The sequence below is a fragment of the Gopherus flavomarginatus genome, chromosome 1 (assembly GCF_025201925.1).
Source record: "Gopherus flavomarginatus isolate rGopFla2 chromosome 1, rGopFla2.mat.asm, whole genome shotgun sequence".
NCBI classification, from domain to species: Eukaryota; Metazoa; Chordata; order Testudines; family Testudinidae; genus Gopherus; species Gopherus flavomarginatus.
The window spans coordinates 57,255,820-57,269,079 of record NC_066617.1 but is presented as its reverse complement, the minus strand read 5'-3'; the positions used below and the strand labels follow the sequence as shown (position 1 = coordinate 57,269,079).

Below are 13,260 nucleotides of genomic sequence, written 5' to 3'. Positions count from 1 at the left end.
TCATTCTGCTCTCATTCCCCACATACAGTATGCCCTATCCAGACCAAGCTGGAGAAACTCTTCTTTCTTTATGAAAGATGCTGCTCAAAACACTTTTACTAAAATTTATCATCCACTATAACTTTTATCACATTCATCCAGTATTTTTGTTTCTATGATTTAAAGGTTATAATAAGCAATTGACAAAGCAGTTTGACAGCACAGTAACAGGTATAAAAAACAAAAGGGATCTACAACACCCAACCTGATGTCTATTTCCTGCTCATTCCTCTGGGAACTGTGTTTAACAGACTGAACATGCATTGAACTTAGACATCAAAGCACTATCACATACTTAATAAACTGACTTGTTATCAGAACTTACTTGTTTTTTTAAATCTGCTCTTGTCTTTTAGGAGGCGCTTTAGCTAAGTAATGAAGCTTAAATGGTTAAACTGAAGAAGTGTCCAATACTGTATGCGTTTTTAAACTTAATATTTAAGTGACTTTTCTATAATATTAATGTTGTAAGAGTGTTTATAAATTGTTATATTTTCCCCTCTCTTTAAAAATATTGTGTATTCTTATCTTTTATTTCACTCTCCCCCCCACAATACCATTAATCACTATTAAACCACATAAGACCAGGGGGAAAACACTGACAAGCAGTCCACAACCTACTTTGTATAGGTTCCCTAGTTTCCTCTTCTCCTTCCCCTCAAAATTCTCCTCTGCCCTCTTTTCTTTGTATCAACTTAAATTATACATTCAAGAATATATATTCAGACCAGTCCATTAATGCCAATGTCAGGGGCAACTCAGGGATTTAATACTAGGTCATCACTGAGTTGACAGATGTTTTTATTAGAAAGGGAACAGGATTTATGCCCTCTTCTACCCAATCTCTTTCCTCTCCTTTTTACCTGTAAACTCACTGAATGTGCAATCTAAAACCAATGCACTCACTTCCTCTCCTTGAGCTCTGTACTGGATCCCTTCCAATATTTCCACTCTACTAAAACAATTCTCAGTAAAATTTGGACACATATGCAAACAGTCACAACTTCCCAATTACTCTAATGACCTCTTCATCTCAGGGCCTCTACTTCATCTTCATTCTCCTTGACCTACTAGCTTCTTTCAATCTGTTAATCATCCTCTCCTACTTAACACCCTATTCTTATTAAGCTTGCAAGAATCTGCCCACTCCTGGTTCTCCATCTACCTATGATGGTTTCTTTAGTGCCCCTCTCAGTGGATGCTCCTCCTTTCCTTCCCTATTCTTTGTAGGTATTCCCCGAGACTATTAGCAGGCCAAAACCAAGTTGTGGTTAGCTGTGTCAGCAACAGTACTTTTAAAAAATATCCTACCATATTTTTGTCTCATACATTTCTATGGAAAATAGCCTGGACAACTCTATTAAAGATACATTATCTGTGATTTTCAAAAATGGATGCCTATGACTAGCTTCCTGTGTCCATATGTAGGCAACTAAATAAGTTGACTTGATTTTCTGAAGTGCTGATCACCCAGCAGTTTTCTCTGAACTTCGGAGGTCATTTATTTAAGCACCAAAACACACATTTAGGAAGGAAATACAAGGTACCCAATTATTACAAATCCTGGTCATTATGAAATGATTTTTGATGATACTACATAGGGTCCAATTCACCACTATCTTGTAGAATCATTCACAACTGTGCAACATGAGAGTAAAACATTATCAGTATCAATTGGTAGCACAGTTTGCACAGGTGTAAGCAACTACAAAAGGCACAAGCTGTGGAGGACGAGGTCCATAGCATTTTGTTTTTCAAGTACTTTTAGTCTGTGCATTTTTGCTCTGCTCCCACCTTTCTTGTAAATTATTTTAGCTGCTACCACAACAGAACCCTTTTAAGCCTTCCTTTAAGAAAGAGGCTAATGTTATTATTAAACTATTCCATTCTTTAGGTCAGTGGTTCTCAAACTTTTGTACTGGTGATTCCTTTCACATAGAAAGCCTCGGAGTGTGACCCCCCTTTATAAATTAAAAACACTGTTTTATATACTTAACACCATTATAAATGCTGGAGGCGAAGCAGGGCTCAGGGTGGAGACTGACAGCTCACGACCCCCCATGTAAGAACCTCGTGACCCCCTGAGGGATCCTGACCCCCAGTTTGAGAACCCCTGCTTTAAGTAAACCTTTCCTTGGAGAGTCTTCAATCTAGCAGACAAAGGTATAGCTAGATCCAATGTCTAAAAGTTGAAGCCAGATAGATTCAAATTACAAATAAGGTGCACTTTTTAATAGTGAGGGTACTTAACCACTGGAACAACTTCCCAGAGGTTGTGGTGAATTTTGCATTCCTGAAAATTTTTAAATCAAGATAGGAAGTTTTTCTAAAAGCTGTGCTCTGGTTCAAACAGGAATTAATTCTGGGAATGGCAGATTAGTATGGCAGATTAGGTCACAATCATCCTTTCTGGCTTTATAATCTAGGAGGCCTCAAACAGGACTGATACAGAATGTTCTGATAACATAAGCACTCCTATTTTGCTGTCAAGCCACATTTGGCTTAATCTTCTTTTCAGCTGGCATTATGTTTTGTTCCCTAGATATTTCACTTTAAGGAGACTCCAAAAATATGTTGGGAGAGGTTGTGTTGGCTTGTTTCTCCAGCTCCTACCACTGCTATTCTCCCACTCACAAATTATGATACAACTTGCTGGTTGGCAAGGCTTGATGTTTCTCTTAAGTGTTTAAGTTAAACCGTTTAACTTTCTTCTACTCCCAGGTCTGCACTATAGCTGAATGAGTGGTGAGACAGTAGAAGGGTTTCCCTTCTAATTCAAATGCCTAGAAGGGCATTTTAGCAGCCAAAATAATTGAACCAAGGCTTTCCTAATTTAATTTACACATCAAAGTCTATTGTCAATGCTTACATAAGTTTGCCCGTCAATAGTAATAATACAAGCTGTCCATACTATGATCATTATAAGCATAAGATTACCATCATGGCTCTACCAACTCTTTCACAATATAGATATAATTGCACATGCATACGCTGACCAAATTGGCTCCCACTTTAAACATGGTTTACAGCATGCAAGCACACATATTTTTCTGATTATAGAAATGAACATGCTGCACAGAGTTTTGGAAATTTAGTCCAGTAGCAGCCACCACTTGGAATTTTCTTGAAATACATTTAGGTGAAATATATACACAATGTCAATACATTCTTTTGGGAAGTAAAACAGGACTTGGAGGAAATGTTGTGTGCTGCCATCTGGGAGATCTATGCGTGACATTTCTAGAAAAGTTTCACTGACTGGGCCCAATAAGGCTCCCTGTTCTTTGAAGGCAAAAACTAAAATCTATGAAAGGCTGGGGTTAGTGATGATGCTTGCTGGTAACATTTGCTGGATATTTGACAGAACAGCATTAGTTTAAGCTTAGGAAACTTCAGTTTTATAATGATCCTGTTTGAGAAGCATGTGTTGTGAAGTGAGCAATGAAAAGGGAGGCTGAGAATTCAGGAGAAGCTGGAAGCCTTAGTAACCCAACTCAGACCCAGGTCACTTCAGCACTCTATCTAGACAAAGCCAGAGCTCTTGGCATAGGAATCCCTTGTAAAGGGCACCAAGATATTCACATATTTCCATGCTTCTACAGGAAAAAAAAAACTCAACCAACCAACCAAACAAAAAATAACAAAAATGGATTTTTGTGGTGCTTAAATACTGGAGAGAAAATGTTCATGTTTAGGCTTTAAAATGACTAGACTGTATCATTGACCTATTTTATTAAAATATGAACTAAAATTACTTCTATGTCAATCTTTTAAATATCCAGGCTTTTTCCTTACTGAGGTATTATTACAATGTGGAAAAACAAACAATATGCATCTCTCAGACAGAGATCCTCTCTGGTATAGATAATCGCATATCTTTCTAAATAGTTGCTTAGTCTCAGAGTAGTATTTTGATTCCATAATACTGTAATGAAGTGTTGTATATGGACCTCTGCCTTCTACTGGCTAGAACCACAACTCCTCAACTGTGTGCCCTATGCTATTAACAGCTTGAGGTATTTCTCCTTTGGCTTAAGTTGGGGCCTGTGCAATTGGAACAAGGGGATCTGAGCACACTCTCCATTTCTGCCATGAAGTTCCAAATGGACCTGAGTCTGCTGCAAAGTGACATCTGTGAAATAGTAGGTGGTCAAATGTCTGTGTGTTATGGTCTGATTAATGATAATTGTGGTGGTGATGTTGCCATGAAATGCAAACCTGCACAGTGACTGCCAGGGGTTCACTCCTTCATTTTTTGGTATACTTTGATATGTTAAGTGCCTGTTTTATTTAGGGATGATGAACACACTAAAGCTTTTGTTGATCACTGGACAGCTGCCCAAAGTCCTTGAACCCTTCTCACCTGGGAGAAATTGTCTATATTCCTCCAATTCATCTACAAGCTGTACAGCTAGGTGTACAATAAAATAAGTAATATGGAATTGTTAAACAATTTGAGCGAGAAAAAGGAAAGAAACTTTAAGCCACTCCACTGAGATGCGAATTAAATTCCTTGCAGGAATAAGATCATTTAAAAATTAAATTAACCTAAATTCCAAATACATTGAATCTTGGTTCAAATGACTTAGATTTAACCACTGTGACAACGTGATTTGTATGTATTAAACTCAGACGTCTATACAGCTTTTCTCTACCCATCTACTTAGGATACAAACATGACTATATACCTAGGTCATGATATTTATTTTTTGAAACCATGACTGATTCCTTTGAGTGCTGAGACACTAACACTGCCCCCTTTATAAAATCCCTGGGTCTCCTGAAGTATACTTCAAATATTTTAAAGGTCTATGGAGCACTTGATCGCTACTCTTTTTCCTTTTCTCTGGTCATCCTGTACTCTGGTTCAATTAAAATAATATGCAAAATTACATTCCCTCATTGCCACTAGCTTGTTCAGTTGTCCAGTCTGTTCATTACATTTGCATCACAAACTGAATTTTTTCATTAGAAGATTTTAGGTCAAATTTTGGGATCAGTTCCTTCTTTTTTGTGGTGTCTTGGACTATCCAAGTAGGAATCCCCAGGGTAAGGGAATCCTCAGTAGGCACTGACAGTTTTGTGGCAACCCAACTCCAGCTCTCACTGGAAGGGTTGAGCCAAGCCTGAGGAGGGGTTTGTCTGATAGTCTCTGGCCCAATGTAGGTCATCACATGCCATCATAGATTAGCACCGCCTGCAAATCCCTAGGTTCAGGAAAACACCCTTAACTCCCCTGTGGTCCCGTGCCTCTGGTGTGTCCACATGATCCTGCACAGCAGAGAATCTAACCCTTTGTAAGCATGGGAGAGATATCAAGAAAGAAGTCCTATATGATCCTTGTGTGAGCTTGACATGAAAAAAAAAGTTATAGAAATATTCTTTATCGTTACAGAACAAACATTTTATGTTGGCCAGTTGTACAACCCAAAATATGCTACAAAATAAAGCAGCAATAAAGCTTACGTACTAGAATCATGGAATTTGCAATCAAATCTTTCATATTTATCTATGTCACTTCCAAGAAATATGACTAAAGATACAAAATCCAATTATATTTTATTCATTTCATATACTTTATTGATATTAGTGAGGACACTTAGTGCCTAGCAAAAAAAATCCCACAAAACAGTTTCATAACCATAAACCTGTATAATAAAAGCCAAACAATATATTTACTACACGTAAGAAGCAGGAAATATATATTCCCACTAGAACTGTATGTGCTGAGCAGCTCATAAATCGTACATTCTCTGTATAGAGGGAGCTAGTTCATATTTTATCTTTCATTTAGGTGTGAGTTGAGGACACACCTCAGTAATGGCAAAAATTTATCAGTTCACACTCATCACTGCTAGTGCAGTAGTCATGAGTGCCTGCTTTAGTGTCAAGAAAACCTGACTCCTCATGGTGTGAAAAGGCTAGTATCACAGGTAAAATGCCTTCAACTACTTTTCTCCCAGTATCCCCAACTCTTCGACTCTTGAATATATAGTGCCAGTTATGTCCTGAGAGAGCTTTTTTTCATGGAATGTGAAGGATTAAAATGAAAAGGAGGAAGTATTCTGATTTAACTAGGTATTTTTATAAATTGTGTTAGAAATGGACAATAATGTAATTAAATAAATAAATGAAACCCGAGAGTATGCATTCCAGTTTTTAAACAACTTTACTTTGATCAAATTAGCACACCTTCCAGGCTTGGATTAAGACAGTCCAGGACACAGACCTCCCTGTAGCGCTGTCCAGTGGTCCTGCCCCCGTGCTGAAGCTCCCTTTACTGGCAGTGGCAAAGGGTCCTCCTCCCCTCCCCAGTAGGATAATACCGCCTTCTCCCATCACAAGCAGCAGAAGAGGTCACCCATATTCACTCCAACAGCTAATGTACATCTGCTTGTGTAGGTAGGCTGGGACACAAAGAGAATCCTCTGCTGGGGTGATGTTGATGAGCTCCCCCCAGAGCAGTGGATGTTGGAATTAACACCCCACTGGGATTCACAGGGCAACTGACACCTCTAATTGATGCATTTTATGAGACTATTCTGAATTTGCATATGCTCTTTTTACAGCATGTAGGTAAATATCATATGTCAGAGAATTAAAATTGCAAAGCAAGACATTAACTTAGCAAGACCCAAATCCTTTTCTCAGAGCACTGCTGAAGTAAACACACTGTATGCTGCAGAGTTCTCCAGCGGCTACTGTGTATGTGCTGGAAGAAACCCACTCTCTGCTGGGCTGCTCCATGACAACTTCCACATCTGTTTCATCGCAGCAGCTCTCTAGCTGTTGTGCTCTTTTTTTGCAGGAGAGTAAGAAAAGGTTTCACTGGTGGATTTGGGTTGTTGTGGACCCAGTAGCCCTACCCTGCTCCCAAATCATTCCTTCTTGCTAGGGTGCACCAATGCTGGATGGCAGGCAGAAGATGCAGACAGACTCCCTCAAATCCTGTTTCACCTGCACATTAAAATCCCAGGATTCTGCATCTTCTACTGACTATATTCAGGCTGCAGCATCTGTTTCCAAGTTACTATAAATTCTGTTGGTGATATTTAAAAATAATTACTATACCTGATCATTTGATAATGTAGTGGCCCATTAGTTACTTACAAGTCTGTTTCTGCACTGACAAAGACATTACAGTGTACAGTGAATGTTTTACACCCAAAACTTATTCTGAACATGTTTTGAGACATTTATGGGCCAGATCCTCTACTGGTATAAACTGGAAAAATTCTTCTGTGGAGTTCTGAAGATATATGAAGATATACACAAGTAGGGGAATTTGACCAAAAGTCTTATATTTTAGTATCAAAATATTATACGTTATATGAAACATCTAATAGGTAGAGAATCAAATTTGTACAGCAAACATCAATTAATGCTGAGCATTAAGAGTTAGAATATGACAGTGTGTATTGCCTGAGCATAATCAATTACTGTATTTAAATGAATGTGAAGATATTTATAAGTGTCACTTCTGAACTCACCTGATATCCTTCAACAGATTGCTCAAAAACATGCTCCCAGGAAACGGAGATTTCAGAAGATGATAAGACTTTTACATTCACATTTCTAGGCTGTTCAGTAGGAGCTGGAAATGGAAAACATTCAACCCCATCAAGTGCATTGTAATATTTACTTGCACGGTCTTTTATTGCAATATTTCATATTATTTTCTCATTTTCACAAGGCCAAGTCCTCAGGTCTTTAACCTGTGTTTACTTAGGTAAACTCTAATTTCATTGGGCATTTGTTTTAGACCGGACTGAGAAAAAGTAGAGTAAGGATCTCAGGATTAGGCCTATATTAAATATTTGTTAGCTTTAGCAGGTTCCAAAGTGAAAGTTTAATAAACTAAAAATATGCTCAAATAAAAACAGACAGAACCAAAAAAACCACTGATCTTTTACTCAGCTGTATAGTGTTTCTCACATTAAAAACTGTAGGCCACATTTTCAAAGTCAATTGCATGCAAATATTTATTTGCTTCTTATGCATGCAGATATAACATACTGTACATTATGTGTATGCAAGTCAGACAATTATGCATGCAGTGGGCTAGTTGTGTGTCTAACTGAATATGCATGTGCATTCACATCAGGTATTCGTGCATGTAAGTTGGACACATGCAAATGTTTATGTGTGCTTAACTTTAACAATCTGACCTTGCATTGCCAAATGCACAATCAGACCATTTTAATGTGAAAAGTTTTCTTTTTATTTAAAAATTAACTTGTAGTACCAAAACAATAAGTGTTCGTTTAGTTAGAAGAAGCTGCCAATTTCACTCTATTGCTTGCATTTAAAAGGAGCTAATGAATGTAAAAATGCATAAACAGCGCACAGAATCTTTGAAAGATTCCATTTTCAAGCCAAGATCAGTTGTCTTTTATGGGTCTTTTGAAACAAGTTGCAACAGACAGCCACTGCTGCCTCAGCACAGGAAAGCTTTCATATATTTAATCTTCCAACTGGGCATCAAATCAACTATGTATCAAAACAGCCACTATTAAGAAATATAACTGGTTTTTTTTCCTGATGAGAAGTATCTAAGGTAACAAAATAATCTTATGTGCAAAGTTACTCTTTTTAATTGTCTTTCACTAACAGTTAATAATTCAAATGTATAACTTTTTAAAAAAAACGATGCACTGATGTTAAGGACATTTTCTCAGTTACAAAAATTTAAGTAAGCACAAACACCACAATCTAAAGTTTTAGTACTAAGTATAACTACTGCTAATGCAATTTCATTACACACGTTTGCATGAAACACATGGAATCACAGAATAAAACTAGTGCGCTAAAATTAATAAAGATGTCTAGTCATAAAGCTATATATGTCTAATTATAATCCTAAACACATAACTCAGTAGCAATGAAAGTATATATCATGATTATGTAGCTTTAAAATCTCTAGCAACACATTTGATAAGTTGCCTTGCCTATCCGTAGCCTTATCATTTGCTGAATCATAGCTGTGCAGGCATTAGAGATGGAAGAGACCAGGTTATCTCGTCCATCTCCATGCCAATGCAGGATCGCTTCTCATTGTACCATTTGGTAGTGTTTTGTTCAATGCCCAAGATTTAAATGCCCAAGTCACAGGTTTCCATAATTTCACTTGGGCCGAATAGTTCTTACTGTCAGGGTGATTATCTTGATGAGACAATCTGAATGTTACTTTTCATATTTCACCCTCTTAAGCTTATTTACGCCCCCTTCAATAATACTAATTTTGCTTCTTATTTGCTATTTACACTATTTTGCAGACAGTCCATTTTCACATTATAGTTCAAATACATGACATCCACTCCATCTGTCATTTTCCAATTCTGCAATAAAAAAAGCATTTCAGTTTGCCTCACAAGATGTATTCTTTATCAAAAACATGCTGCTTATTGCTCATAGTTCAGTTATCCTATAAAGGAAACCTTGTGGAATTAGGTACTGTCAGGGCAGTGAGAGGGTAAACTCTGTGCGGCTCCATGTAGGGTAAAGCTCCAGGGAATCTTCACAACTATACAAGTCCCAATGCCTGCAGGGGTCTCAGGAGCCCGTGATGTGCACTGCCTCTTACTCACCTGTTGGAAAGGTGTATGCTGGGTTTCCCTGCAGCCCCAGCTTGCCAATGTGCTGGGTGAACAGGGGCATGGCTGTGCACATATGCATTCTCCTTTGAGGCTGCTAATGTTGTAGATCAGGGGCCGGCAACCTTTCAGAAGTCGTGTGCCGAGTCTTCATTTATTCACTCTAATTTAAGGTTTCGTGTGCCGGCAATATATTTTAATGTTTTTAGAAGGTCTATCTCTATAAGTCTACATTATATAAATAAACAACTGTTGTATTTAAAGTATATAAGGTTTTAAAAATATTTAAGAAGCTTCATTTAAAATAAAATTAAAATGCCGATCGTATCAGTTTTGTGTGAGCCTTGTCCTTGCTGAGTTTTCCAATGGGCGCCACAGCAAGGAGTGGCTGAGGCCAGGAGCAGAGCCCCGGCCTGGCTGCCGGTACTCGAGGCCAGCAGTGGGCTGAGTGAGGCTGGAGGTCTGGATACTGGCTGGCGGGGGGCTGGTGGCCGGAACCGCAGACCGGCAGCGGGCTGAGCCTCTCAGCCTGCCACTGGCCCCGCTCAATCCACTGCTTTTCTGGGGTTCTGGCAGGGGTAAAAGTAACTTAAATTTCTTATAGGTACTGTTGTATTACAACCTCCCTTGGAGTGGAGGAGATCAGGGGCTGGGATGTGTGGGGAAGCACTTAGAGCAAGGGATTGGGGATCAGGGCAGGGGGTGGGGATGTGGATGGTCCAGGAGTCAGGGAGCATGGGGGGTGTAGGAGTCAAGGTTGGGTGGTGTGAGAGGTTCAGGGCAGGAGGTTCGGGGGTGTAGGGAGAAGTTCCGGGGGGACAGGGACTTGGGGCTGGCCTGGGACAGTCCTGGTTGCAGCTGGGTTACCTGGATGGTGGATGGGTCCCTGCACCATGCTGTTCCTGTTTCTGGCAAGGGAGCTGTGGGCCAGCTGTGTGGGGGCACTGCATCTGCAGGCAAATGGGGGGCGGCAGCAGAAGACCAGGGCCGGCTCCAGGCACCAGCCCAGCAAGCAGGTGCTTGGAGTGGCCAAAGGAGAGTGGGGGCATGTCTGGCTCTTTGGCGGCGGGTCCCTCACTGAGGGAAGGACCAGCCACGGAAAACTGAAGCAGCGGTGGAAGATCTGCCGCAGATCGCGATCGCGGCTATTTTTCTTTTTCCTGCTCTGGGCAGCAAAAATGCTGGGGGCGGCAAAAATGCTGGAGCCGGCCCTGCAGAAGACCCTCTGGCCTGCCTCTCCCTTCCCCCAGGGGCTGCAGGGATGGCATGTGCCTGCAGTGCCCTGGTGTCCAGCCACAGTGGCGAGAGAGGGGCAGCAGGACAGGCTGGGATGCGGGCACCTCCACCGCGCCTCCTGCCGGCCCCTTTCACTTGCCTGACTGCCTGCTGCTTCGGCCGCCAGCGCCAGCCTGCAGGAGAGTTCCGGCAGCGAGCAGCCCCCCCAGCTGAGAGTGTGCCACGCGCTGCGCCCCAGCATCGGCTGGCTCTGAGTTACAGCTGGGTTTCGGTTCCGGCTGCTGGCCCCGTGCCAGGCGGGGTCTCAGCCGCCAGCCTGCTCAGCCCACTGCCAGCCTGCGGTTCCATTCACCCAGGCTGGCGGCGGGCTGAGTGTGGCCAGCGGCTGGGAGCTCGGTGTGTCATTAAAAATCGGCTCACGTCCCACCGTTGGCACGCGTGCCATAGGTTGTCGACCCCTGTTGTAGACAATGTTTGGAGCTCCCTGATACTTACAGTGAAATTTTGGGTCCCTCCTTTACTGGTGCTCTAGGGAAGGAAGTAGTTACTTTGGCCTGGTCTACACTACGCGTTTAAACCAAATTTAGCAGCGTTAAACCGACTGAACCCTGCACCCGTCCACATAACGAGGCCCTGTATATCGATATAAAGGGCTCTTTAAACCGGTTTCTGTACTCCTCCCCGACAAGAGGAGTAGAGCTGAAATCGGTATTGCCATGTCGGATTAGGGTTAGTGTGGCTGCAAATCGACGGTATTGGCCTCCAGGTGGTATCCCACACTGCACTATTGTGACCGCTCTGGAAAGCAATCTGAACTCGGATGCACTGGCCAGGTAGACAGGAAAAGCCCCGCGAAGTTTTGAATTGCATTTCCTGTTTGCCCAGCATGGAGCTCTGATCAGCACAGGTGGCGATGCAGTCCCAAATCCAAAAAGAGCTCCAGCATGGACCGTACGGGAGATACTGGATCTGATCGCTGTATGGGGAGACAAATCTGTTCTATCAGAGCTCCGTTACAGAAGACGAAATGCCAAAGCATTTGAAAAAATCTCCAAGCTACGATAGACAGAGGCCACAGCACAGTGCTGTGTGACAAGCGTAATGGAAAGCCAAAGAATCAAATGGACACTCATGGAGGGTGGGAGGAAGGAGGTACTGAGGACTCCAGCTATCCCACAGTCCCCGCAGTCTCCAAAAAGCATTTGCATTCTTGGCTGAGCCCCCAATCCCTGAAGGGTCAAAAACATTTTCCTGCGTGTTTCAGGGTATATGTCGTCAATTTACACCCTTTCCCCCTGAAGAAAAGGGAAAAAAACGTTTCTCGCCTTTTTTCAATGTCACTCTACGTCTACTGCATGCTGCTGGTAGACGGGGTGCTGCAGTGCTGAACACCAGCATCCCCTTCCCGGTGACAGACAGTACAATATGACTGCTATCCACCGTCATCATCAGCCCGTGAGTGCTCCTGGCTGGCCTCGGTGAGGATGCCCTGGGGCGCCTGGGTAAAAATGGGAATGACTCTCGATCATTCCCGGCAGATGGTACAGAACGGCTGATAACCGTCTTCATCATAGCAACTGGAGGCTGAGCTCCATCAGCGCCTCCTCTCCCTTTCATGTCCTCAACCTGCCTTAGCGGCTGCGATGGGCATAATATGATCTTGAATGCTTAGTGTTTCTCTGTGCAGGTGCAGAATTATTTTGCTAGGACTAGAGTTATAAGGTGGCAACCACCACGATTATTTTTCTTTCATTTTCTAAAAGTCAGTACTACTGTTCATTTCCTTTTCTCTAATTTTTCTGGAGCTACACTTGCTTGCTGCTCCCAAGGTGTTTGGTCACATGAGCATGATGGCTCTATTAAACAGCTGAACTCAGAAAACAAACAATTTTGCTACTATCATACAGGCAGTTTACATATATAACACAATTATATTTCAGGTGCAGGTTTAATGTTCCTATTATTAATTTTTGCTTTTAGTAGTTATTTTTTTCTAGAAGAAATACATTTAGCACTTCACTAACAGGCCTGGAAACTTACAAGTCAGATGTTGACAATGTTCTGAGAAATGAAGGGATACTGAAATGTTATTTGGGTATCAGCAACATATTCATTCATTTACACTACTACAACAATAATCATTCTGTTGCTGCAGCAGCTGTTAAAGATGATATCCTAAGGTACACTTCTCTGATAACTAGGATCAGTATTAATCACATTAGCTAAGTGTTGCTAGTGTGGATCCTGAATTATCATAAGAAATAAAAGGGTCTATTCTATGTTTCTCTCTGGGTGTGTGGGTGATTTGTATACAAAGTTCCCATTAGAGCTAATGGGAGGTACAAACATAAATCTCCTATAAAGTACACTGAGATGAGAATGGAGTCTGAAG

At 41.3% G+C, this 13,260-nt stretch overlaps 1 protein-coding gene across 2 annotated transcripts in view; it reads right to left on the bottom strand.

Moving 5' to 3' along the window:
- CNTN1 (contactin 1) overlaps window positions 1-13,260 on the bottom strand; it is a 434,418-nt gene that overhangs the window by 60,533 nt on the left and 360,625 nt on the right. For both annotated transcript variants that reach the window (XR_007772052.1, XM_050936109.1), the window contains exon 20: window positions 7,530-7,633. Coding sequence is in view for 1 of the 2 variants with exons in the window: in XM_050936109.1 (XP_050792066.1) it covers window positions 7,530-7,633 (104 nt within the window). In the remaining variant the exon portion in view is untranslated. The remainder of the gene's footprint in view (window positions 1-7,529; window positions 7,634-13,260) is intronic.